Raw genomic sequence first — 27949 nt, forward strand, 5'->3', positions numbered from 1 at the left:
GACCTGTGGAAAAAGCCAGTGACGACATCTGCTGTGAACAGAGCAGTGGCAAGGAGACATAGAAGTGCCCCAAGAGATCCGTTTTTTCTGTCTCGTCACCTGACTCCGGAGAGCTTGGTAGTTCAGGCGTCATGTTCTGCAAAGACTGCCCCTGGAACATTCCCTGGAGTTCCGACTGATAGGGAATCCAAGAGGATGGAGCAGTCTTGAAAGAAGATTTTTTCATCATGCAGCATGGCCCTTAAAGCTAAAGGTAAGTAATTTCAGTTGAAAATATGTTTGTCTGTGATGACCGTGCAGTACCATCCCATGCATATTCTACTTTATGCCACTCCATGCCACACTACGTAATCCACTCTATGCCTCTCTAGGACCTTCCACTCTGCACCCCGCCACTAACCAGGCTTAGAAAAATCTGCTTGCCCGCTTGCACTGGCGAGTCAGATTTTATCAGTTCGATCTTAATTTAAAACCTACTTGCCTGTTCTGTTGAGTTGGCAAAGAATAGGTGTGCTGCTCACTCTAAAATGAAAAAAGCAATAAAATGCCTTAAATGTCTTTTTTTTTCTTGTCACATTTGCTGTGTGTTCAGAGAAAGAGGTCTGAAGTCGGTCAGCTTATTTAACTGCAGAGTGCAAGGATTTTGTAAAGTGAATTATCTGGCCTGCTGTACGAAGTGTGAAATGAGAGGCTGTAGGGTGTCAGACTTTTCCTAACACATTTAAATTACTAAGCCAACTGTACAAACCATTCAAAGAATATTTTAGTAGTTGTGAATGCCTATTTTTTGTACTTCTGTGGGATATAAAAAAAATGGGATGAAAACCAATTAGAACACTTCACTTGATGATGTATAAATGATGCTTGTTTTCGGAACGTTTTCAGAGTATTTTTAATACACAAGTTCATGGTAAAGTTTTTGTCCATTTCAGTGGGATATTTGTGGTCTGTAAATGACAGTATGCTACCACATCATGCTTTAGTAATGTATTTATTAAAAGAGTGTTTATACACGAACTGAGAAATACTCCTTCCCTGATGGCAATGCGTTTAGTAAACTAAGAGAAGTCACATCATGCGTATCCTGTATGTGGGCTAAATTCTTATTAGACATGAAGGAAACATTTAGTGTATTTAATCAAATTAGTTTTTGGTACATAAGAAATGCACTTGTATATGAGAATGAAGAAGGCGGCGGCTCTGTAAAATAAAATAGCCTAGGATTACACAATTGGAGACCAGTTAGTGGTTCAAGGGCATTTCAATTAGGTTGTGTAGATTATTCAAGTTACTCAACCTGCAGGCCTAGCAACACTTTTATGATTTTTCGAGGCCCGCTAACTTTTAGCCATGCTTAACAGCAGCGATGCTGGTGTAAAGCATGGCTAAAGTACATTGGCAAACCAAAAAGGTCTTGCATCTGAACAAACCCTAATTTATGCATTTTTGGCTTTCTTGATTCTCATTGCCTGGACTCGTGCAAATGCTGTTAAATGTTCAGGAGGATCTTGAAGGATCTAGAGGAGATTAGGCTACATGGTATTCCGAAACCACAACATAGTTATGAGGAGACTGCAACTGGAAGATGAGGGAAGTGGCAGTACCTAAACTCCACCGTTATCCAGGAAAAGATACCAGAAGAAAACACAAACTGCTTCAGTCAAGGTTCATGACGGTGAAGGTAGCATCAGTCTTGACTGGTTAGTCATTGATGGCTGGTTTGAAGTAGAGGAAGAGTAGGGCAGCGTTAACCCCTTCTCTGCCAGGTCTTTTCCCCCCTCAGGTGCCAGGCCTTTTTTGGCTATTTGGGGCAGTTCGTGCTTAGGCCCTCCTAACTTTTTGTCCACATAAGGTACCCATGCCAAATTTGCATCGTTTTTTTTCCAAACATCCTAAGGATTCTAGAGGTACCCAGAGTTCGTGGGTTTCCCTGAAGGAAACCAAGAAATTAGCCAAAATACAGTGTAATTCGATTTTTTTTTTTAAATGGGAAAAAGGCCTGCAGAAGAAGGCTTGCGGGTTTTTTTTCTACCTGAAAATGGCAGCGACAGAGGGTTTGTGGTGCTAAAATCACCATCTTCCCAGCTTTCATGAACAGGCAGACTTGAATCAGAAAAAACAATTTTTCAACACATTTTTGGCATTTTACTGGGACATACCCCATTTTTACTAATGTTTGTGCTTTCAGCCTTCTTCCAGTTAGTGCTAGATATAGGTGTGAAACCAGTGCTGGCTCTCAGAAAGCTCACCATTTATGAAAAGTAGACAAAATTCTGAATTCAACAAGGGGTAATTTGTGTGGATCCTAGAAGGTTTTCCTGCGGAAAATAACAGCTAAAATAAATATTGAAATTGAGGTGAAAAAACCAGCAATTTTTCTCCACGTTTTACTCTAACCTTTTCCTGCCATGTCAGATTTTTGAAAGCAATATACTGTTACGTCTGCTGGACTCTTCTGGTTGCGGGGATATATAGGGCTTGTAGGTTTATCAAGAACCCTAGGTACCCAGAGCCAATAAATGAGCTGCACCTTGCAATGGGGTTTCATTCTATACCGGGTATACAGCAATTAATTTGCTGAAATATAAAGAGTGAAAAATAGGTATCAAGAAACCTTTGTAATTCCAAAATGGACACAAGATAAGGTGTTGAGAAGCAGTGGATATTTTCACATCTCTGAATTTCGGGGGTGCACATACTTGCATGTGAATCACTGGGCATTTCTCAAATAGACATCTTTTTTACACACTGTCTTATATTTGAAAGAAAAAAAGTGTAGGAAAAGAAAAAGTGCAATAATATTTGTTTTGCTATTCTGTGTTTTCCCCCAAGTCTCCTGATTAAAAGTGGTACCTCACTTGTGTGGGTAGGCCTAATGCTCACAACAGGACACTCAAAATGGACACATTACATTTTTACATTGAAATCTGACGTGTTTTTTGCAAAGTGCCTTGCAGTAGATTTTGGCCTCTAGCTCAGCCGGCACCTAGGGAAACCTACCAACCCTGCGCTTTTTTTGAAAACTAGACACCTAGGGAAATCCAAAATGGGGTGAATTGTGGGGCTCTCACCAGGTTCTGTTACCCAGAATCCTTTGCAAACCTCAAATTTTGACCAAAAAACACACTTTTTCCTCACATTTCGGTGACAGAAAGTTCTGGAATCTGAGAGGAGCCACAAATGTTGTTCCACCCAGCGTTTCCACTAAAGTCTCCCGATTAAAAATGGTACCTCACTTGTGTGGGTAGGCCTAGTGCCCGTGACAGGAAATACCCCAAAACTCTATGTGGAGACATCAAAATTACCAACTACTAAACTGCCTGGTTTTGCAGGAAGGGGTGGGGGGGGGGCACACCTGCGCTTTTGGTCCTGGGCTCCGCAGCTATATTGGGGAAACCTACCAAACCCAAACATTTCTGAAAACTAGACACTTGAGGGAATCCAGGGAGGTGTGACTTGGGTGACTCCCCCAAAGTTTTCTTACCCAGAATCATTTAGCTAAAAAAGACAAAAAAAACAAAACATTTTTCTCACATTTCTGTGTGGGATCACCGCACCGGGACAAATTTCCAATCTCCCAATGTTAACCTTGTGTAGGTGGGCCAAGTGCCTGTGACAGGGAAGAGCCAAAAACATGTCGAAATTGAGGGGGAACCAAAGCAGGTCACAAAGGGTAGTTTGGAAAAAAATAAAAAAATAAATAAACATTTTTAGGCTGACAAGTGCAGCAGAATTTATATCGGTATAAATGAGACAATGTTAGGTGGTAGGAATTGTGTGGATTCCTGCAGATTCCGGAAGGTTCCATCCCAAAAATGTGGAAAAATGTGTGATTTCCAGCAAAGTTGGAGGTTTGCAGGGCATTGTGGGTAAGAAAATAGTGGCACACAGCCTGTGTGCCATGCCCCCTAAAACAGCATGCAAGGTATGTAAGTCACCCCTACAGCAGGCCTTTCAGCCCTAAGGCGGGGTTAATTATATCACGTGTGTACATATCTGCAAGAGCAGTTATACCCCTGCTATGTCCTTCGCTGTTCTTGGACATAGTAAGTGATCAGGGAAGCCATTTTAAGGTACATGTACCAGACACACTGGTCAATACAAATTCCCCCTGCTACATGATGGCTGTACTGAGGATAGGGAAGTTTTGTATCGAACGTATTGTATTAATAAAGACTCAATGATTCCAGTGATGGATTTATAATACATGGACGCAGTGGGCACCTCAGAGGTGCTCCCTGAAAAAAACTACTACTAGTGTGCTGGCTGACTGGTCTTAACCAGCCTGCCACCAAGGACGAGTACGACCCTCCCACCCCCGCCTCCCATATTCCCACCCCCTGAGGGTTAGAGCCTCTGCTCTTGGGTGGCCAAAGTCTGCTCTGGCTGGGGTGTTACAGACCCCTCCCAACAGGATGACCTATAAATATGCAATCAAAGGCTGGAGACTAACCTTCTGCCCCGGAGCCCAACTGGCACCTGCAGAGGTGGGAAAATTAGCTATGCAGGAGGCGTGTTGCCTTTTTTTCAGGCTGGACAAACCCCTACTGTGACCAGTCTGAAGTGGACACAGTCTTGGAAATTCCACCCCCAGGACCTGACATAGAATGATGTGGATAGCTTACAAAAATCTATGAATTTCAATGTCATGGACTGTAAGCCTTACATTGGTATACTAACCTTGTTCCCACGGGTTCCAATCTGGCAACAGGGAATAGCTAAAGAATTTGAATCTGATAGATGTCAATGGCAGAGAACCTAGTTACAGGCACGTACGTTTTTCCTTGCTTTTTTAGTTTTGGGGTTGGTGGGTGGAGAAAAAGTCCTTCCAAAAGACCAAGTAAAACCAGCAAAAAAAAACAAATTCTCTGTCTTTCAGCACATTGCCAAGTACCTCCAAGCAGAAGCAGTAAAGAAGGACAGACCGGACTTCATCAGTGGTTGGAAAGGTTATTTCAAAATGGTAAGTGGCCTACAACTCCATTTACGTTGACTGGATCTTGTAAGGTGGTATGACCTTGAACTTAGCACTTTTACTTGGAATCCCTGATTCACTGTTTTACTTAATCATGCAGCTTTTAGTCGAGGTTTCAGGTTGAGTTGACAAGAATTTGAGAAGCAAAAACCATGACCGGACAGAAATAGCAGTTGGATTAAAGTCTGCCGATCGCAGTATATCTTGCCTGTCCTATTTTTATGAGGCCTTGTGTTTGTTTGTATACATGCGTGTGTGTAGAGAAGATAAGTCAAACGGTGCCAAAGATATAGGCAAGTGTTAAAAAAAACTAAAAAAACACGCTTTTTCTATGGAAACATGGTCCTAAAAATCATTTAAAAAAATATATATATATGTATATGTGTGTGTTCGATGGCTTGTCTAGCTCTATATCCTCATGCTTTGTATAATTCCACAGTCTAGTTTTGGGCTCAGAGTGTTACAAGTTGTTTTTCTAAGAAGAATCTTTTCGAGTAGAGTGGCTCCTCCTCTTCGTGATAGTGCACATGGGCATATAGAGTCCTTTGTTAGATTGTTTTTTTTCCGCCATCTGGTGCAGACATGCTTCCTCTTGCTCTGGTAGATCTGTTTGGTATCTTCTGTACTTTAGTCTAACTTTCTATAAACTCCAGTATAGTTTTGATTGCGTTTCCACTCATTATATTCAATCCGATTTAGATTGTCTGGGTCGATTTCATCCCCTTAGGGCTGACCTTACCCATGTTGGGCCTACTTAGAGACATTGTAGTCAAACTATGTTAGGCTGATATAATGGACTCCTTTTCGGTTCAGTCCTCTGTATCATGCCACATTTGCCTACACCGATCAGCCTTTAGTGTGTAATCTGTGCCTGGGACGCTTGTAGATGGTTTTGACCCAAAAAGACTCTCCGAGAGCAAAGAATGTGATGACTAGAGATCGCGTCCAAGTTGTGAGAACACACACCTGACATCTTTGGAGAAGAACACGCGCAAGAAGTAGTAGGACAGCGTGTAGCAGGCTCCATTCCAGATTCGGACTCAGATCAAGGTTCTGATGTCAACAGTTAATCCATCTCACCGCCGCAGTACGTGACTTCAGCAGCCCCATCACACCAAACAAAGACAAATAAAAAGGCATTGGTCTTCAGTTCTTTACTGCCTTTGGGCTATGGTCTGGCATGAAAAAGATTTGGATGACCAACATTCGGGTTCGGCACTGAAACAAGACCATGGTGCATTCGGCATCTACCAAACACACTGCTACATCTGTTTCGGTACCAAGCTGAAAATCAGACTTTCCCACCTCAGTGATGAAAAAATTAACTGCACTGTCAAAGCTGAAATTTTTTCGGTTCGAGTCGAGCATTCCATATCCAAACCTTCGGAATCAAAAACTGACCGTAGTAAACATTCTGAACCTACTGAGGACTCGTCTCTAATAAATCTATATTAGAGGTTATGGACTCTAAACAGCACAAACTTCACATACAGAAATAAACTGGAAGGATCATAGCCTCTCCTCCAACAATTAAAAGAAAACTTACATTTCAAGAGACTTTGGACTCTTGGCCTCCACCTATCAAAGTCTTGAAACAGAAGGAGAAACAAAAGACTACACAACAATCTCACCCTTCACCCCACATTCTCCTTGCCTTCCTTTTACCCCACCATCACCACCTTCACCTACACATTCAAAACAATTCTCTCGAAAGACATCTGCATCACCACATACGGATGATTTAAGTGATGCTCATTAAGAGATAGACCCATGGGAATCTTTAGTACCCATATCCCATTCTCCCTGATGACCCAGATTTATACCCTGCGTGGGCATCTTACCCTGAAGATAACACTGCTTACAATCAAGTAATAGCCATGGCAGCTGCGTATCATAAAGAACAATTACATACATATCTTATTGAGGTTAATTTTCTGTTTCATACTTGAACATCTACCAAGGTCTCCCTATGCTTCCAGGCATGCTTGGACATGCTGAAGACAGACATTTTTAAAAAAACCCATAAAAGCAAGGATCACTACACCCAGGGTTGATTTTATTAAAAAAAAGAATTAAAAAAAAATTAACTTGCACTCGCTGTTCCAGTTTTCATTGGGGCTCAATTACCACCTGGTCACCTGATGCCATACTAGTAAGTGCAGCAAGAAAATGGGCCAAGTAAAAGATATGATGCAGCAGGTAAGAGTGACTACTCACGCTGTGAACCACTGGAGGATTGCAAATTCCCAGGCTCTTCTACCAAGGTATCATAGGAGCCATTGGGATTAGATGGAAGACACGCTGCAGTAACTTCCACCGGAACATCAGAAAGGGGGGCATCAATTAGTAGCAGAGGGACAGGCTATTTCTAATGCAATTGGATGCACTACTAATGCAGCTGATACAGCAGCGAGGGGAGATAACACCAGCATAATCCTCAGGAAACATTCATGGCTAAGGTCTACAGGATTTAAACCTGAGATACAGCAAGCTGGTATAAACATGCCCTTCGATTAGGAGCTTTTATTCGGACCAGAGGTGGATACCCCCATAAAAATGCTTAAAAAGACTCGGACAGCTAAGGTTATGAGTGCACTGTACACCACACCCACTAGAGACAGTTTTCGTAGGCTTCAATTTAGGGGTGGTATTCAACCACAGAGCCATCCACCTCACAACAAAAACAAGGACCATACTTATATAACAGGTTCATTCAGAGCTCTTACAGAGGATCTAGGGGAATAGGTAAATCATCTGTTCCCAGAGGTTTCTCTATCTCAACAAAACAGTGATGTCATACAATTCCCCACAGCACATACATCTCTTGTGGGAGGAACACTGGTAGCATTTTACCCAAAATGGTACAACATGCCCACAGATCAGTGAGTTCTATCATTTTTCTAATATGGCCATTGTCTAGAACTCATCTCCACTCCACCAAACATTCCTGCTTGTTCTCAAACTCTCACAACCATATAATTATGCTAAAGGAGGAAGTACAGTCCTTTCTTCTGAAAGGGGCTATAGAACCAGTGCCTATCCCGACAAGAATCAGGAGTATATTCACTTTACTTCCTCATACCCAAAAAGGACGCTTCATTAGGACCAATTCTAGATCTCAATCTATACTTAATCCCATAGCGTTTCCACATGGTCACTTTCCCAGCTGTTATTCCCCTATTAAAACAAGGGGATTACTTGACAGTATTACATTTCAAAGAAAATTATTTCCACATTCCCATACATCCAGCACATTGCATATATTGCAAATAAAGATTTGTTGTTGCAGGAAAACACTATCAATTCAAGGTATTGCCATTCGGGTAACAACACTTTCAATCTTCTGCACAGTTTGGGATTCACAATAACTTGCCTCAAAGCTCCTCTCCAACCATCACAAATACAGCCTTAGTTGGAAGCGATTCTAAACACCCAGTCAGCATTCGCATATCCAAACCCAATAAGGACTTAGGCTTTTCAAAATCTCATCTCTCAATTACAGGAGAATCATATTTAAACAGTGAAACTAGTGATGAAACTGTAAAGAATGATGGCTTCTTGTGTAGCCATAGTTCCCTATGCAAGACTGCACATGCAGCCTCTAAAGCAGTGCCTTTCCCAACAGCGGTCTCTGTCAGAGCGTCTGCTTCAGGGTCTAGTGTTGTTGGACCGCCAGACTCACTGTAATGTTGGAATTACACCAACCTATCAAAGGTTGCCTCAGACCACTATCACAACAGATGCATCACTAATCGGTTGCAGAGCTCATCTCAACAACCTCACTATACAAGTGGGAATGGGACTCCAAACAAAAGACTTAACATATAAGCTACCTGGAATTCCTAGCTGTATTCCTAGCACTCAAAGCGTTTCTAACACCAATCACACACACAAGGTAGAGTTAATGCCCGCGGACAATATGAACACTATGTATTATCTACAAAAACAGGAGGGGGGGCACTTGTCTCAGTTGTCCCTTTTAGCACAGACCATTAGGAAATGGGCAATTCACAATCACATTCAATTAGTGGCAGAGTATCTCCCAGGGATAGACAATCAACTAGCGGACTTCTTAAGCAGGAGGCAGTTACAAGTCCACGAATGGGAAATTCACCCACAAGTAACTCAAGAATACTTTCAAATCTGGGGAACCTCAGACATAGACCTTTTCGCCACAAGAGAGAACTCAAAATACCAAAGCTTTGCATCCATGTACCTCTCCCCACACCCCCCAAAAATCCAAGGACAATGTTCTATGGATGAACTGGCAGGAATATTTGCTTACGCTTTTCCACCTCTCCCACCCATTCCATCCCTAATAATAAAAATGAAACAAACCTCACTCGCTATGATCCTCATAGCTCCCACGTCGGCATGTGTACACAACACTATTGGACCTGTCTGTAGTACCACATCATAAGCTCTTAAAGAGACTTGATTTTCTAACTCAAAACAGAAGCCAAATCAGACACCCAAATCCCAGCACACTCAACCTGCTGATTTGGCCCCTGACGTCAGAGTTTGGATACTTACAACTTCCATCTGAATGTATGGATATGCTAAAGGAAGCACATAATCCCACAACTAGTCAGTATTATTCTGCTAAATGGAAATATTCTGTCTACTGTTTACCCAAAAATATTGTTCCACTTAAGTACTTCAATTAGGCTTCATTTAACAGCTATAGCTGCTTACCTGTAAAACAGACAACATATTTTCATATTTAGGATTCCTGTTATAAAGGTCTTTCTGGAGGGTCTTAAGAATTATTCCACCCAGAATTCCTCCAGCTCCTGCATGGAATCTTAACATCGTTCTCACAAGACTTATGGGTCCACCATTTGAACCCAGGCGTTCTGGTACTCTACAGTTCTTACATGTAAGTTGGTTTTCTTACAAGCAGTCACTCCTTTAAGCAGAGTTAGCGAAATTCAAGGGTTCACCTTAGAAGAACCTTTCTTTCAAATTCATAAAGACAGATTAGTTCTCAGAACAAATCCAAAATTCCTACCAAAGATAGTTTTACCCTTTCATATCAACCAGTCAGTGGCATTGCCAGTCTTCTTTCCACAGCCAGACTGTCGCTGAAAGAGCTCTACAGAACCTCAATGTTAAAGTGCTCTCATGTACTATATAGAGAGAACAAAAGATTTTAGGAAATCAAAACATCTTTGTGGCATTTTCCTAACCTCACAAAGACAACATTATCTGGGGGGGGAATATAAGGTTTAGCCAGATGGATAGTTGTTTATTCAAACTTGCTATCTTAAGGCTGAAATGATACTTAAACCAGTAGACTTCTGTTTGTGGCATGTAGTGCTGTAGATTCACATGCGCCCTCCCCGGAAGCCTGTGGTCATTGCAGTACAACATATCATAAATATGTATATACATTGCATGGACAGCTTTTTTATTTATATATATATATATATATATATATATATATATATATATATATATATATATATATATATATATATATATTCTACACCCTTCTGCGGGAAAACAATCTAACAAAGGACTCTATGTCCAGGTCACTATCGCTGAGTGGAGGAGTCACTTGATGTCGTGAGACTCAAAGATTCTTTGAAGAAAAGCAACTTGTAACACTCCGAGCCCAACACTAGAAGGTGGACTTATGCAAAGCATGTAAATCTACAGCACTACATGCAATGATCAGATGTCTACTGGGTAAGTAATAACTTCCTACATTTAACTGAAAGAAAAAAAAAAAATTTAGAGGGACATTATAGTTAGGTTCTGAATTTACTCGTACAAAACCATAGTACTTAGTTATTTTAAGTCACTATAACTCGCTCCCTAGGATAACTAACTTACGCCCTTGCCATGCACAGTTTTCTTATTAATAATTTTATTGCAAATGTTGCAGCGATATCAAAGATGCAATACAAGACCTCATAAATGATGAATGTGGAGTAATTAGCTGCGCATGGTGAAGGTGTGAGTTACCTTAGGGCGTGAGTAATGGTTACCTAAAATAGACTAACTGCTGAAATTCTATGGTTTTGTACAATCAAATTCAGAACCTATCTATAACGTCCCTGTAACCTTTGAGTTTTTTTTTTGTTTTTTTTCTTTAACGTAAAGTAATTTTAATTACTATGTTATTCAAACCCCCACCTTTGGCCTTGAGTGGTGGGGTTTGGTCACAAGGCCTGGCCTACAGGCAGGCCTTGCAAACAAGCCCTTATAACCACCCAAACCCACGCAACACACGTCCTTTGGCTGTGGGCAGTGCAGGTTGGCCACATGGCCTGTCTGCCAGTGGATCTGTGAGTGGATGTGTGAGTGTTGGAGTGGGTTCTGAAAGTGGGTGTGAGCCCCCATTTTCTCTGCACCTGCTTGACAGATCACCCCAAAACTTACCATGCGCAACAAGAATCACTGCAACACTTTTTTGGGAAAATTGCCTGAAGATTTGTCAAATGGTACCAAAGATATAGATAGTCAAATGCTTTTTCTATGGAAATATGGTCCTAACTACTACCTAGGGGTGACTGCCACAAGTTTCTTTTTATTTATTTTGTATTTATTTTTTAAAAAATATGTATGTATGTGTTATTTATATATATATATATATATATATATATATATATATGTGTGTGTGTGTGTGTATATATATGCTACCCAGTGTTCGCTCTCCCTTTTTTTTGTATATATATATTCATTCACCCACCTATTATGGCAGGGAAAAAATGGACAGTAGCTGTTGGACATGCACATTGCCTCTAGGAGGTGCAGGCTTGATGTCAACTGAGACTACCTTGAGTAAAACAACATGTAAAGTTCGAGCCCAACACTAGGTGGTAGGAATGTTCATAGCATGCAAATCTGCAGCACTACACACTAGGAATAGATTCTTATAAATACCACGTTGTGGTGCATGTTGTGATCTCTCTCCTGTATGCTGCTTCCCATTACGCACCCCGCCGGTTGCTCCCCCCTAGCTTGTGTGTAGTTTTCCAACTCCCTCCCTCCCTTTTTTCCCCAACCCTTCTTGCTTTCTGCTGCCAATCAGCGTTCATTTTTAGCTGCTACTCTGTTGCTCCTCACTGTTCCCTGCTTTTGATTTAATATTGACTACGCTCCACCCCACATTATTCATCGATATCTTCTGTTGCTTCCCCCTTTACATTGTATTTATTGACTCCCTGACATTTGTGTTCATGTTGCGCAATGTTCGTCATCTTGAGAGAACAATGTTTTTTTAATACTTTACCCAGCTGTCATCTTGTAATGTTCCCGCACGTAGCGGGACTGTCAACTTTCTTCAAAGTCTCAAAATCAGTGCTTCATAAGTGTTATAGTTTTAGGATGGACAGTTATTGCTACTGGCTTTTACAGTGTAGACACATGATAAAACTTTAATCATTGACAAACACCAATAGCAGCAGTCAGAAAGCATTAGCAGAACAAGACCTATTAGTTTACCAATCCTTGTTATGGTATCAGCCATTTAAACTTTTTTGTATTAATAGACTTGAAAGTTATGTCCTGTTGATCAGTTTGCTCATTTTAGGACCACTGTAAGCTTGACTTTTCTTACTTTTGATTGATTTTCCTGTGTTCTGGAGCTAGATCCAGGGAAGGATGTTGCAAATAAGGAGTTATCAATACCTGTGCAAATGCACATGCCCCCTCCCACGTGGCTAGAGCCCTGTTCCTGCTTTTCATGCATGCTGTTTCTACTATACTTCATTTATATAACCACTGAGTACCCAAGAAATGGTTCTAGTAAATCCTGGCCTGTAATTCACAGTAGAGAAGCATGTAGCGGGGGGAGCATGATCTGCGCTGTTTGATAGCCTTCTGTAAAATAGACATAATAGTGTACAAGATATCTATATTTATGCCAGCTAATCAAGGTTATGCTTCTGTGTGCACAGCATGTGAATTTGTGTTCATGTGAATGCTGTCAAGCAAGTTACCTGTAACTTGAACCGTTGGGATTGTGATCCTGCGCTGGTTACCATACTCATGGAGTTTTTCTGCATTTGCCATACAATGCACCGTCTAAAGCATAGCATAATATAACCTGCAAACCCCAGTTTCTCACTCAAATGTTTAAAATGTTACGCTGAAGGCTTCATTTGGAATGTAGTGTAGCTTATGATGGTGCAGTTGTGAGTATGCTCTTATCTAAAATGGTGATTGTATATGCCATGTTTCAGACATAAGAGGAAGGATTAGCCCTTCTTTGACTTGGAAAGATTTAGATTTCAAAGTGACCAATACTTCGGAGTGCACAAGAATTTAGAAGGATCCCAAATACGTATCATCCCTTTATAATCTAGTTCCACAAATCAAGCACTACATGCAGTGAATGTCTAATGCCATAATGCCTTTGTGCTGGACTGTTTTCTATTTGAAGAGAAAGACCTACTAATAAAGTGTACAATAAACTATTCTGTCCTCTAGGTTTCATTTTTTTTTAATTTTTATACCAAGATTAAGGTACACATTTCCTTACCAGAATTGGGTACTTGTAGGTTTATTTTAGCGCAGCATCATATATATTTTACACGGTGATGTAGGTAGAGAGATTTAGAAATTACTTTTTTGTTCTTCTCTGCATGGCAAACGTGAAAATGAACTACATCTTTAATAATACTTACTTAATGTGTACAACTTTATTTCTGAAGAATCCCCCATTTTCTTAAGCACTGGAATTTATTTGTTTCCACATGTAATTGTAATTATGTAGTGCTTACTACTCCTGACGAGACGTTGATGCGCTTTTTGGGGATTATCGCGCTACTCCAGAACCCAAGAGGAATTAGTTGTGGATTAGTATAGGAAACTGAGTACAGAATTAGTTAATTTGAGCAGAGGATATGTGAGTTTGTTAGTTGGATTGACTAGAATCCAGAAGTGTTAATTAGGAGTTTATAGTAATAGGATGAGTAAAGTAGAAATGGAGGAGGGAAGAGTCTGTGGAAAGGATTAGGGAGATCATAGTAGGAGGAGGGGTTTTGGATGAGTCAGAGGTGAGATAAATGAGGGAAAATTCAGTAGGGTTGTTTGGAACATCATAGCAGAAAGCTGAGGTTTGGAGTGAGCTAGATGCAGTAGAGGAGTGAAGAGCTTAGGCAGAGTTAATTTGGAGATTAAAGTAGTAGAATGGGTTTGGGATGAGTGAGTGGGGAAGGAAGATTGATAGACAAAGGGTGTTGGGGAGACAGAGTAAAGCTTATGAGAGAGTAAAAATTCATATTTTTAATATATTTTTTAAAATAAATGTTATTTTATTTATAGATTCAATTGTATTTTCTCTAGAACAGTAGGACTAGGGTAATAAGTAAATAGATATGTAAATACATAGTAAGGGAATATATGTGCAAGGAATGTAATGGGTATAATAGAAGTAAAGTTGTATTGTAGAACCACTTTCAAGATTGGTAATATTTGATAATAAGTGTACTTCTATAACATTCCTGTATCTTTCTTAAATTTTTCAATAGCAAATGCTTCCTGTTAAATAGCTAAGATAACATTTGTTCGTTGTGTATCTAGGATCCATGCAATGACCTGTTAACAGGTTAAGCATAGAATACAAAACATATATGTATATACACACATCTTCGATGGCACTTGTAGCAGCAGATACACATGCTGTGCATTATCCTGCCCTCTAGTGTTGGGCTCAGAGTGTTACAAGTTGTTTTTCTTCGAAGAAAGTCTTTTCGAGTCACGAGATCGAGTGACTCCTCTTCGGTTCCATTGCGCATGGGCATCGACAGATTTTCTTTCCGCTGTCAGGTTCAGAAGTGTTTGCTCTCGCTCCGAGATTTCGATTACAAAAACTCTGTAAAACTCTTTTCGTCTGTATTGTCTCAATCCGGTTTATATCTTCCATCGACACAGCAGTACCGTCAGGAAAACCACTTTGTTTGCCCTTCGGGGCGCGTGCGCCCAACTCGGGCCTATTCGGGCCGACCGCGTGGAAAGCCTCATGTATCAGACTCCATTCCGATTCTGTCCTCCGGTGTTGCGCAAAATACCCGTACACAGACCAGCATCTGGTTTGCAACCTTTGCCTTCCCCCAGATCATCGGTTCGAAAATTGTGAGGCCTGTCGATCCTTCAGATTGAAAATGACTCTTCGAGACAGGAAGGCACGAAGACTCGAAATGGCGTTGAAGCAGTGAACATCTCTACGTAGAGGAAGAAGAACTTATGCAAACAGCGGTCTCGGTTCAAGATTCCGAATCAGAACAGGAATCAGAAGACAGACCGGTCACGGCAGGACAACATGTGAGTACACCTGCCCCTGTGCCCTCACAAAAGAAAAAGCACAAGGCCTTGTGTACGCCACTGCCGGAAGGTCATGGCTCGGCCCGAAAAAAGACTGGCGGTGACCAACTTACCAGTTTGAAAAAGTATGCTTTTGAGCCAAACAGGGCATCTTATACAGAGGAACATGGACTTTCAAAAAGCTTTAAAGCCACAAAACCTTTGAAGAGGAGTTTGAATTACAGCCTATACTTGAAGTTATGGATGAAAGGCAGTCCAGGATCCACACCCATAAGGAAACTGGGAGAATTCAAACCGCATCTCCTTTAAAAACAAAAAGGGAGCTAGTCTTTCAGGAGGAATTGGACACTATGCAGCCTCCAGCAAAAGTGCCAAAGCAGAAGGAGAAACCACCACCTCCTCAATCTTCTCTTCACTCTCCTCCTCACTCTCCACACCTACCTACCTACCTCTCCTCCTACAAGTCCTACACCAGTGCAGTCACCCACTCACTCTTATGACTCACAAAAAGACAATGTGGACCCATGGGACCTTTATGATCCAGATCCCATTCCTAGGAATGATCCAGACAGCTATCCCTCTAAACCATCACCACCTGAGGATAGCACTGTCTATAACCAAGTTATATCTAGGGCTGCAGCATATCATGGTGTCACCATGCATACAGAACCCCTAGAACAGGATTTCTTATTTAACACCCTATCCTCAACACACTCTAAATATCAATGCCTTCCCATGCTCCCAGGCATGGTAAAACACGAAGATCAGATATTAGCTTGCAATGACACAGCCCATTGGGATGAGCTGCAAGACATAATCCAGCATCTCCCCAAAGAACACCAAAAAAGGGCACAACAAGTAGTGGAAGAAGGGCAACCCATTACTAACAATCAAATACGATCTGCCCTAGATGCAGATACCGCTGCTAGAAGTGTCAATACTGCAGTCCCAATATGCAGGCATGCATGGCCCATATCTTATGGATTTGAGCCAGAAATACAGCAGGCTGTGTTAAATATGCCATTCGATTTAAAAAAAAAAAAAAAAAAAAAAAAAAAAAAAACATCTTTTAGGGCCAGAAGTTGGCACAGCCATAGAAAAATGCTGAAAGGAATTTGGTGCACTCTACTCTGCACCGTACAGGGGGGGGTCCTTTCGAAAACCTCAGTTTTCGAGGGGGGTTCAGACCACAGACAGCTGAGGCATCCACGTCACAGGCAAAGCCAACCTACCATCCGCAATACCAACGGGGTGATTTTAGGGGCACATATAGAGGGCAGTACCCCAGAAATAGGGGACAATTTCAGCCCTCTAAGCAACCTCCACAGCACCCAAAACAGTGACTTATCTCACTCCCCTCTGCTCCACACCTCCTGTGGGAGGAAGGCTTCAACAGTTCCACACAAATTGGCAAAATATTACCACAGTTGGGTGCTATCAATTATCCGCAGTGGTTATTGCCTATAATTGATACAAACTCCTCCAAATATCCCACCAAGGTCACACAAACTATCCACAGAGCACATCAGTCTGTTGCAAGAAGAGGTCCAATCTCTACTAATCAAACAAGCAATAGAATTGGTACCACATTCTCAAATAGAGACAGGAGTTTACTCACTATATTTTCTAATTCCCCCAAAAGATGGCACCCTCAGGCCAATATTAGACCTTAGGACCCTCAATCTTTACATCCTGTCAGAACATTTTCACATGGTAACTTTACAGGATGTCATCCCACTACTACAAAAACAAGACTGCATGACAGCATTAGACCTCAAAGATGCGTATTTCCATATACCCATCCATCCTGCACAGGAAATATCTCGGGTTTGTCATTCAGGAAAGCACTACCAGTTCAAAGTGTTGCCCTTTGGAATAAGAACACCTCCAAGGGTATTCACAAAGTGCTTAGCAGTAGTCGCAGCCTACCTAAGAAGACAACATTTCCATATCTTTCCATATCTAGACGATTGGCTAATAAAATCAAACAGTCATACGCAATGCCAAAATCATATGCATTATGAAATACAAACCTTGCACACACTAGGGTTCTCAAACTACCAAAAATCACACCTTCAACCAGCACAAATACAACAGTATTTGGGTGCAATATTAAATACTCAGCAAGCTCTAGCATGTCCAAATACACAACGGAATACAAGCTTTCCAAAATATAATCACACAAATACAAATCAACGATACACTGTCAGATTTGTCATGAAAAGTTGAGGAATAATGGCATCATGTATTGCAATTGTTCGACACGCAAGACTAAACATGCAGCCCTTACAACAGTGCCTTGCACAACAATGGTCACAGGCACATGGTCAACTTCAAGATCTAGTGTTGATAGACCGCCAAACATGCATGTCCCTTCAGTGGTGGAATTCCACAAACGTAAACAAAGGGCGGCCATTTCAAGACCCTGTGCCTCAGACCATAATTACAACAGATGCATCAATGATTGGTTGGGGAGCTCACCTAAACAATCACAACATTCAAGGGCAATGGGATGTCAACACAAACAGCTACACATAAACCACTTGGAGTTATTAGCGGTCTTTGTAGCACTCAAAGCTTTTCAACCTCTTCTCACACAGACGCATGTTCTTATCAAAACAGACATGACAACCATGTATTATCTAAACAAACAGGGAGGGACCAATTCATCCCAACTCTCTCCCTTCTAGCTCTGAAAATGTGGAAATGGGCAATCCACAACCATATTCATTTGTTAGCACAATACATTCCAGGGATAGACAATCAATTGGCAGATATCCTCAACAGAAATCACAAACAAACACACGAATGGGAGAATCATCCTCCAGTACTTCAAAAATACTTTCAAAAGTGGGGAACACCAGACCTAGATCTGTTCGCCGCAAGCGAAAACACAAAATGCCAAAACTTTGTATCCAGACACCCACATCCCCTATCCAAGGGCAATGCTCCATGGATCAATTGGTCAGGGATATTTGCCAATGCTTTCCCCTACCCTCCCCCCCCCCCCCCCCCCCCCTCCTTCAGTTTCAAGTCAACAAGTTGCGTCAAACTTCACTCAACATGATACTCATAGCACCAACATGGGCACGTCAACCGTGGTACACAACATTATTAGATCTGTCAGTAGTACCACACTCCAAACTCCCAACCCGACCAGATCTGTTGACACAAAACATAGGCCAAATCTGCCATCCAAATCCCAAGGCACTCATTCTAGCTATTTGGCTCCTGAGGTCAAAAAGTTTAGATATTTACAACTCCCATCAGAATGTATGGAAGTTACTAAACAAGCAAGAAAACCCACTACTAGACAGTGCTATGCGAACAAGTTGAAAAGATTTGTATATTACTGTCAATCTAAACATATTGACCCTCTTACAGCATCAATACAAGAGACTGTATGTTATTTACTTTATTTACAAAAATCAAATTTAGCATTCTCTTCAATAAAAATTCATCTTACTGCAATTTCAGCATATTTACAAAACATACAGCACAGCTCTTTATTTAGAGTTCCTATCATTGAAGCTTTCATGGAAGGTTTAAAACGCATCATTCCACCCAGTCCATCACCAGTCCCTTTTTGGAATTTAAATATAGTGCTTACACGACTTACGGGACCACCATTTGAGCCTATGCACTTGTGCCAAATGCAGTTTCTAACATGGAAGGCTGCCTTCCTAGTGGCAATTTCTTCTTTAAGAAGAGTTAGTGAGATCCAAGTCTTTACTTTTGAAGAACCGTTCTTACAAGTACACAAGCATAAAGTTGTACTAAGAACAAACCCAAAATTTATTCCAAAAGTTGTATCCCCATTTTTTTTTATAAATCAAACAGTGGAACTGCCAGTCTTCTTCCCACAGCCAGATTCTGTGGCAGAGAGAGCTCTACAGACATTAGACATAAAAAGAGCTTTAATGTACTTTATAGATAGAACTAAATCGTTTAGAAAGACTAAACAACTATTTGTTGCCTTCCAAAAACCTCATACAGACAATCCCATATCAAAACACGGTTTAGCAAGATGAATTGTACGATGCATTCAAACATGCTACATTAAAGCCAAAAGACAACTTAGTTACTCCTAAAGCACATTCTATAAGGAAAAAAGGTGCAACAATGGCTTTTTTTGAGGGAATATACCAATGGCTGAAATATGTAAAGCAGCTACTTGGTCAACACCACATACATTAACTAAACACTACTGCGTAGCCGTATTTTCACAAGCCACAGTAGGCCAAGCTGCCCTCAAAACATTATTTCAAAAACATCAACTCCTACAGGCTAACCACTGCTCTTTTATGGGAGGACAAACTGCTTTGTAGTCTATGCACAGCATGTGTATCTGCAGCTACACATGCTATCGAACAGAAAATCTCTTACCCAGTGTACATTTGTTTGTGGCATGTTCCGCTGTAGATTCACATGCACCCTCCCACCTCCCCAGAAGCCTGTAGTAGTTTCAGTTACAAACATTTGTACATATGTATATATATTTACATTAGCATGGACGTCTCTTATTTTTCACCTATATACTCTATCACTCCTTCCTTACCCTCTGCGGGAAAACAATATAACAATGGAGTCGATGCTCATGCGCAATGGAACCAAAGAGGAGAAGTCACTCGATCCTGTGACTCAAAGACTTTTTCGAAGAAAAACAACTTGTAACACTCAGAGCCCAACACTAGATGGCAGGATAATGCACAGCGCGTGAATCTGCAGCAGAACATGCCACGGACAGATGAACACTGGGTATGTGACATTTCTATATATATGTGTGTGTGTGTGTGTGTGTGTGTATATATATGTATGTATGTATGTATGTGTGTATATATATATATATATATATATATATATATATATGTGTATGTATAATTTATTATGAAATGGTAACTACAGGTTCATCAACACAAGCATACGCAGTCCATTGCTGTTTGGATATGGTTGTTATGAAGGCAAGAGCCAATTCTTGAGTAGTCTTCTGAAGACAAGATAATTATCAATGGCTCTTATATTTGGGGGCAATGAATTCCATAGTTTGGCTGCTTGATGAGAGAAGGATGTACTACCTATTGACATTTTCTTTTATGTTAAGGTGGGGTGCGAATCTTGAGCGGAGGATTCTTTGAATTTATTTAGCTATTTTGCTTCTGATGAAAAGTGGTCCTGTTCCATGTATAGCTGTGTGTGTGTGTGATACAAAGCAGCCTGAAGGTGGATCTTCTGGCAACCGGTAACCAGTGTAGTGCTCTCAAGGCAGGGGAGATGTGGGCTTGCGGCTTTACTTGTAATAGTAGCCTGGCAGCTGTGTTCTGAATAAGTTGTCGTTTTTTCATAATAGAGGTGATCCTCGGTGTCTGCTATAATGCAGCAATTTAGTGAAGTTTGAGACCTGTAAACGTCTTTAGCATACTATTACAGGTAGATTGTGTCACATAATTCAGTAGACTAGCTTGACAGTTTGTTCCTGCTGTGCCACGTAATGTCAGAAGGCCTACTTTTAACATAATGCATAACTTGTGCTGTCTGTGGTAGACACTACATGATGAAACTATGCTTCCTGAGAAGCAGTTATAGGAGGAAAGTGTGCTCGAAGCAGCTGCATGACAAAATAATTGAAGTATGAGGCCAGTAGGGATTCCTGTCTGTAGGAAGTTGGCTCTGTATGTGCTATTTCAAAGTAAGAAATAGCATGCACAGAGTCCAAGGGTTCCCCTTAGAGGTAAGATAGTGGCAAAAAGAAATAATACTAATGCTCTATTTTGTGGTAGTGTGGTCGAGCAGTAGGCTTATCAAAGGAGTAGTGTTAAGCATTTGTTGTACATACACACAGGCAATAAATGAGGAACACACACTCAGAGACAATTCCAGGCCAATAGGTTTTGTTATAGAAAAATATATTTTCTTAGTTTATTTTAAGAACCACATGTTCAAATTCTACATGTAATATCTCATTTGAAAGGTATTGCAGGTAAGTACTTTAGGAACTTTGAATAATCACAGTAGCATATATACTTTTCACATAAAACACAAATAGCTGTTTTAAAAGTGGACACAGTGCAATTTTCACAGTTCCTGGGGGAGGTAAAGTATTGTTAGGTTTTGCAGGTAAGTAAACCACCTACGGGGTTAAGATTAGGGTCCAAGGTAGCCCACCGTTTGGGGTTCAGAGCAACCCCAAAGTTACCACACCAGCAGCTCAGGGCCGGTCAGGTGCAGAGTTCAAAGTGGTGCCCAAAACGCATAGGCTTCAATGGAGAGAAGGGGGTGCCCCCGGTTCCAGTCTGCCAGCAGGTAAGTACCGGCGTCTTCGGAGGGCAGACCAGGGGGGTTTTGTAGGGCACCGGGGGGACACAAGCTCACACAAAAAGTACACCCTCAGCAGCACTGGGGCGGCCGGGTGCAGTGTGCAAAAAAGCGTCGGGTTCGCAATGTAAATCAATGGGAGACCAAGGGGTCTCTTCAGCGGTGCAGGCAGGCATGGGGGGGGGCTCCTCTGGGTAGCCACCACCTGGGCAAGGGAGAGGGCCTCATGGGGGTCACTCCTGCACTGAAGTTCTGATCCTTCAGGTGCTGGGGGCTGCGGGTGCAGGGTCTTTTCCAGCCGTCGGGATTTTAGAGTCAGGCAGTCGGGGTCAGGGGGAGCCTCGGGAATCCCTCTGCAGGCGTCGCTGTGGGGGCTCAGGGGGGACAACTTTGGTTACTCACAGTCTCGGAGTCGCCGGAAGGTCCTCCCTGAGGTGTTGGTTCTCCACCAGTCGAGTCGGGGTCGCCGGGTGCAGTGTTGCAAGTCTCACGCTTCTTGCGGGGATTGCAGGGGTCTTTAAATCTGCTCCTCTGTAACAAAGTTGCAGTCTTTTTGGAGCAGGTCCGCTGTCCTCGGGAGTTTCTTGTTCCTCTTGAAGCAGGGCAGTCCTCTGAGGATTCAGAGGTCGCTGGTCCTTGAGAAAGCGTCGCTGGAGCAGGTTTCTTTAGAAGGCAGGAGACAGGCCGGTAGGACTGGGGCCAAAGCAGTTGGTGTCTTCTTTCTTCTTCTGCAGGGGTTTTCAGCTCAGCAGTCTTCTTCTTCAGTAAGTTGCAGGAATCTAAATTCTTAGGTTCAGGGGAGCCCTTAAATACTAAATTTAAGGGCGTGTTTAGGTCTGGGGGGTTAGTAGCCAATGGCTACTAGCCCTGAGGGTGGGTACACCCTCTTTGTGCCTCCTCCCAAGGGGAGGGGGTCACATTCCTATCCCTATTGGGGGAATCCTCCTTCTACAAGATGGAGGATTTCTAAAAGTTAGTCACTTCAGCTCAGGACACCTTAGGGGCTGTCCTGACTGGCCAGTGACTCCTCCTTGTTATTCTCATTATCTCCTCCGGCCTTGCCGCCAAAAGTGGGGCCGTGGCCGGAGGGGGCGGGCAACTCCACTAGCTGGAGTGCCCTGCGGTGCTGGAACAAAGGGGTTAAGCCTTTGAGGCTCACCGCCAGGTGTTGCAGCTCCTGCCTGGGGGAGGTGATAGCATCTCCACCCAGTGCAGGCTTTGTTACAGGCCACAGAGTGACAAAGGCACTCTCCCCATGTGGCCAGCGACATGTCTCGAGTGTGGCAGGCTGCTAGAACCAGTCAGCCTACACGGGTAGTTGGATTAGGTTTCAGGGGGCACCTCTAAGGTGCCCTCCGGGGTGTATTTTACAATAAAATGTACACTGGCATCAGTGTGCATTTATTGTGCTGAGAAGTTTGATACCAAACTTCCCAGTTTTCAGTGTAGCCATTATGGTGCTGTGGAGTCCGTGTTTGACAGACTCCCAGACTATATACTCTTATGGCTACCCTGCACTTACAATGTCTAAGGTTTGGCTTAGACACTGTAGGGGCACAGTGCTCATGCACTGGTGCCCTCACCTATGGTATAGTGCACCCTGCCTTAGGGCTGTAAGGCCTACTAGAGGGGTGACTTATCTATACTGCATAGGCAGTGTGAGGTTGGCATGGCACCCTGAAGGGAGTGCCATGTCGACTTACTCGTTTTGTTCTCACCAGCACACACAAGCTGGCAAGCAGTGTGTCTGTGCTGAGTGAGGGGTCCCTAGGGTGGCATAAGATATGCTGCAGCCCTTAGAGACCTTCCCTTACATCAGGGCCCTTGGTACCAGGGGTACCAGTTACAAGGGACTTATCTGGTTGCCAGGGTGTGCCAATTGTGGAATCAAAAGTACAGGTTAGGGAAAGAACACTGGTGCTGGGGCCTGGTTAGCAGGCCTCAGCACACTTTCAATTCAAAGCATAGCATCAGCAAAGGCAAAAAGTCAGGGGGTAACCATGCCAAGGAGGCATTTCCTTACACTGTCACATTCATAGGTTTTTGTTTTTTCACCCCAAAGTTTGAGCTATTCATGATTCAGCCACTTGAGTATGCACTAGCGTTGCGGGTAAGTAATGCAAGCTTGATAATCGGTTACCTTCCTTTTTTGTATATCTCGGTCTTAGCTTTTTTCTTAATCGTGATCTTTGATGCAGAGTGCAGTTTGAAGTGTAGGAGGCTGAATGCATGTTCCTAAGAATAGTTGTTGGATGGACCCTATCCCTGCCTACTGGTGCGGTCTCATTAGGTCAACTGTTGAGGTGAATTGGAATGTGTCTCCCATTGTCTTTGTGATTCTTTAATTGTATTGTGATTTATGGTAGGATCTGATGGAAAAAGAAGTTCAATGGATGTTTCAGTTTCTGTACAACATTTCAGCCCTAATCAAGACACAAATTACATTTTAAAGGGCATTTTGGTCCCTGTTTCTCATGAATGTCTCCTTGCCCTGAAGGGTGCAGGAGTATTTTTACTCAGCATCTTTGTCTCTAAAATAATGTGAAGTCAGACCAGAAGCATAACTCACAAGAATGTAGGACTTACTATAGAAGAGCAAGCCTTTCATTCACCATGCAGGCAGCAGCACAAGCTTCATTCACACATACTGGATGGTTGTTGCCCTGTTTACATGATGATTTGCCAACAGGTTTGTTTCATACGTTATTGTTTTTTTTTTTTGTTTGTTTGTTTTTTTTACCTTTGGGCCCTACTCAAGACTAACCTTTTCTTTTTTCCTGGTGTTTGTCCACAGAACGTAGCAAGACAGAATAATGACAGTGATTGTGGGGCCTTTGTACTGCAGGTGAGTGTCTAAGCAAGCTTGGCTTAGGTTTTATGGGCGACGTGGGGTGTGGGTCACAGGATAACTAACCATTGCGCAGGCTGAAAAGACCAGATCACTCTTTGGGTTGAGTGTGCATCAATGTAGAGACTAGCATTGATGCAGCAAATATGTGAAGAGTGTAAAAACGGAAGTTACTTTTGTTATCCGCCTTGTTCAGTAAGAATATATTTAAAAACAAAAGCAACAAGCAGTTGGTACATTTTGGGGTTAGAGATTAACCTTAATGCAGTAATAGAATTTTTTTATTTGATATTCACCTTTTCTTGCTACATTTGTTTAATGTTTTTTATACCAGGATCTTTTTGTGGTCTGTCCCCTTTACTTCCGACATGTGATATCATGTGATATCTTAAAGGGTTTTGGGAGGCTTGCTTAAGGCAAAGTAGTTATTCACACCAGTCTTCTGTCAGCAGTGCCTGGTGTGATTCTGCAGAAACAAACGAGTAGTAAATGTCCATTTCTCCAGCCTGTTGTTGAGTAACTTCCCTCCAGATGTCAGTAGCAGAAGGACCTGTAGGAAAATGAAGTTCTTGCGATAGAGCAGTACTGATTTCCTTCTTGGAACTAGTAATTTTGCTACTCATCTGAACTGGAGTGTGTGGATTGAGGTCTGAGGATCCAGGCCAGAAGATTTGGAAATTTTACGCAGGTTCTGTTTGCCCTGGAGACTGGATGGTGGTCTTAGACCTGCAGGAGGCATAGACCTGTCCAGTAGACCACCAGATGATACATTTGAGTTCACTGGGAATAGGGCTCCTGTCTTCTGGGTATTCTGGGGTAGGGGCACTCCATCCATCGTCTTCCCTGATGGTTTTCCTCGGGGTCCACTGGGAGGGGGCCTAAATTACAGACTTTAAACGCTACTCCGTTAGCCTAAGGGACAACTGGGTGGGTAACTGACTTACCCCTGGTTACTGGGGGTCACGTACTGTACCTAACTCGGTGTGCCTAACTGCCCCAGCCCCTAACTAACCACCACACTTAACAAATTCCACGTTCTTGGTATATGGTTTGGCCCTCCCCTAAGGCCCTGTGTGTATGTATGTGTATAGAGAGGGATAGAGAGGGATAGAGAGATTTACCAATTTTAGTAGAGGAGTGTTGCTCCATTTTCAAGTCCCCTTGTTAGTCTTTGGGGACACCAGGTAACTTACCTCCACACTCCTATTTGCTTGGGGTCATCTATCTACTTTTCTCTCGGGGTCTCTAGTTCTCCCAGCTCCCTTCTAACTATTTCACATCCTTGGGAGGGGGACCGAACCGCGCATTCCACTACTTTAGTATATGGTTTGGCACCCTTATAGGGCCCTAGCTATTTTCTGCTATTTCTTGCCAATGCTTGTTTTTCTATGCTAATTCCAAATACTTAACGTGTGGTATATATAGTGTGTACTTACCTCCAGTTGGGGGAGACTGCCTAGAAGTAATCTGTTGCTGTAATAAAGTACCTTTATTTTTGTAAAACTGTGTTGTTCCTTTCATGTGTGATAAGTTACTATGTGACTGTTGTGGTATTGCAAGTGCTTCAAACTCCTCCTAGATAAGTCTGGGCTGCTCACCACAGCTACCTCTAGAGAGCCCTGGCTTCCTCAACACTGTGTCCTTAACTAATAAGAGGTTGCCTGGTATAAGGTGCAAACACCATAGGTGTCCACCGCACACCAGGCCAGCTTCCTACACTGAGGCCTCAGCAGTTAAAGTGCAGGTGGTGTATTTACCTGCCTTCATCTGCTTCTTCCTATGCCACCATCTGTTACCACACTGTGAGGGTACTTGAACTCTTTCAGGTGTTGTGTGCTTAGGAGAACATGTTAGGAAGTGTTTCCATGTGGCATGTTGGATTCACTGGCAGTCATCCAGCAACAAGACCTCCCTTTGTCACGTATTGCTACAATCCATAGCCTGAAGGTTTTTCAGACTATAGTTTGCCATCTTGGTAAGCCTTTTGGCACTGAATGGCTGCATCTCCATCATCCTCCATGAGATTAACTTGTTAGTCTCGCTTCTGGCTTCCCAGATATCTTTGGATGAGGTGGTTCGTGCTACAGACCTTCAGCAGTTGTGCCCAGAAGTTTTTCTCCACTTTGCTGCATTGTAACCTACATGAGAGCGGTCGCCTGCTTTTGAATCAACAAGGTTTTTTTTCCTCCCTTCAAGGCTTTTTGGTCTCTTTCTGACCAGAGTTCACAGAATTACCAGCGAGCCCTAGTCCGAGCCACATTCTACTCTAGTCCTTTCTTGGATGAAAATGCACTAATATTAAAATGTTGCACTTTTACAGCCAGCGCAGGTGGAGTTCAAAACACAAATTGTTTTTCTTACCCGCCAGCTGGCATCAATCATGAGTGGCGCTCTACCACGTTAAAGGCCAGGAGTTCTGCTGGGTATGTTGTGGACGACCTTAGCACCTGGCTGTTTCATGCACACATCCTGGATTGTGATTCCTTAGAATTGCATTGTGAAAAGGCTCCACTTACCTAACCATGCTCTCCCGTACAGAGGAAAATAACATTAATAAATGTCACTTGCACTAAGTCGATATTTAAGAAACAGTTTTTATCAATAAACTCCTAAGCGACAGTTTCTGATGTGTTTTTTTTTTTTGTTTTTTTTTTCATCTCCACAGTACTGTAAGCATTTGGCCCTTGGTCAGCCTTTTACGTTCACACAGCAAGACATGCCAAAACTGAGACGTCAGATCTACAAAGAGCTGTGCCATTGTAAGCTGACTGTGTGATGAGGAGAGAATGAGAGGAGGGTCCCTCTCAGTACCACATTCGCTGAGGCACATGGCGCCCCGCTGGAAGACGTGTTTGAACCAGGGGCCAAAGCACCTGCTTTCAGAGACTATATGTGAAGGGCCTGGGGCCATTTGAGTAAGCCCTGATTATTTTGACGGAACTGTCAAGGGGGGTGTGGGGGGGGGGGTGGGAGGGTGACTAAATACAAAAAATGAAAGCAGTCTTCGACAACACAAAAAAAATCCGTCTGTGTTAGTACGTTCTAACTTAATATTGGGACCTCGCTTTTTTTTGTTTTTTACTTTTATTTTCTTGGTCACCATATTTTTGCATATTTAAATGTTACTGACTTAAGGACGCAGTTCTGTAGGTTTTTTGTCGAAACGAAAGATGACCAGAAAAACGAAAAAATGTTGACTAATAGGTGGTGAAACTGAATAAAAGTTGAACTTTGTTACCACTTCTGCTCCTGTTTTTGTAGCTGGGTTTGGGGGGGATGTTACAGAGGGATTTTAAGGATGTGTGGGGAGCATAAATGACAACTTTCCTTTAAGAGAATCTCCCTCTTTAATTAGTTTCTGCTGAGCTTTGTAGGTCTTTCCTATCAAATAGCGCAAGCTGGCTGCTAGCTTATTTGTTGCTTTGTGTCTCTTCACTACCTTTTTGTTTTGTTTCTCTCTCTCTCTCCTGGAGAATGTACACATTACTTATATTGGCAGTCCACATTTAATTCCGGCCAAGATTTCCAAACCATTTGTG

General features: G+C 42.3%; 1 protein-coding gene across 2 annotated transcripts in view; it reads left to right on the top strand.

The window, feature by feature from the left end:
• Positions 1-27650, top strand: part of SENP3 (SUMO specific peptidase 3) — a 69791-nt gene extending 42141 nt beyond the window's left edge. The window contains exons 9-11 of one of the 2 annotated variants that reach the window (XM_069215576.1): positions 4880-4963; positions 24357-24407; positions 27076-27650. In XM_069215576.1, coding sequence (XP_069071677.1) covers positions 4880-4963; positions 24357-24407; positions 27076-27186 — 246 coding nt within the window. In that variant the 3' untranslated portion in view covers positions 27187-27650. The remainder of the gene's footprint in view (positions 1-4879; positions 4964-24356; positions 24408-27075) is intronic. The other variant, XM_069215575.1, reaches the window with a different exon arrangement.
• Positions 27651-27949: the final 299 nt, after the last annotated feature.

The sequence above is a fragment of the Pleurodeles waltl genome, chromosome 12 (assembly GCF_031143425.1).
Source record: "Pleurodeles waltl isolate 20211129_DDA chromosome 12, aPleWal1.hap1.20221129, whole genome shotgun sequence".
Lineage (NCBI taxonomy): Eukaryota > Metazoa > Chordata > Amphibia > Caudata > Salamandridae > Pleurodeles > Pleurodeles waltl.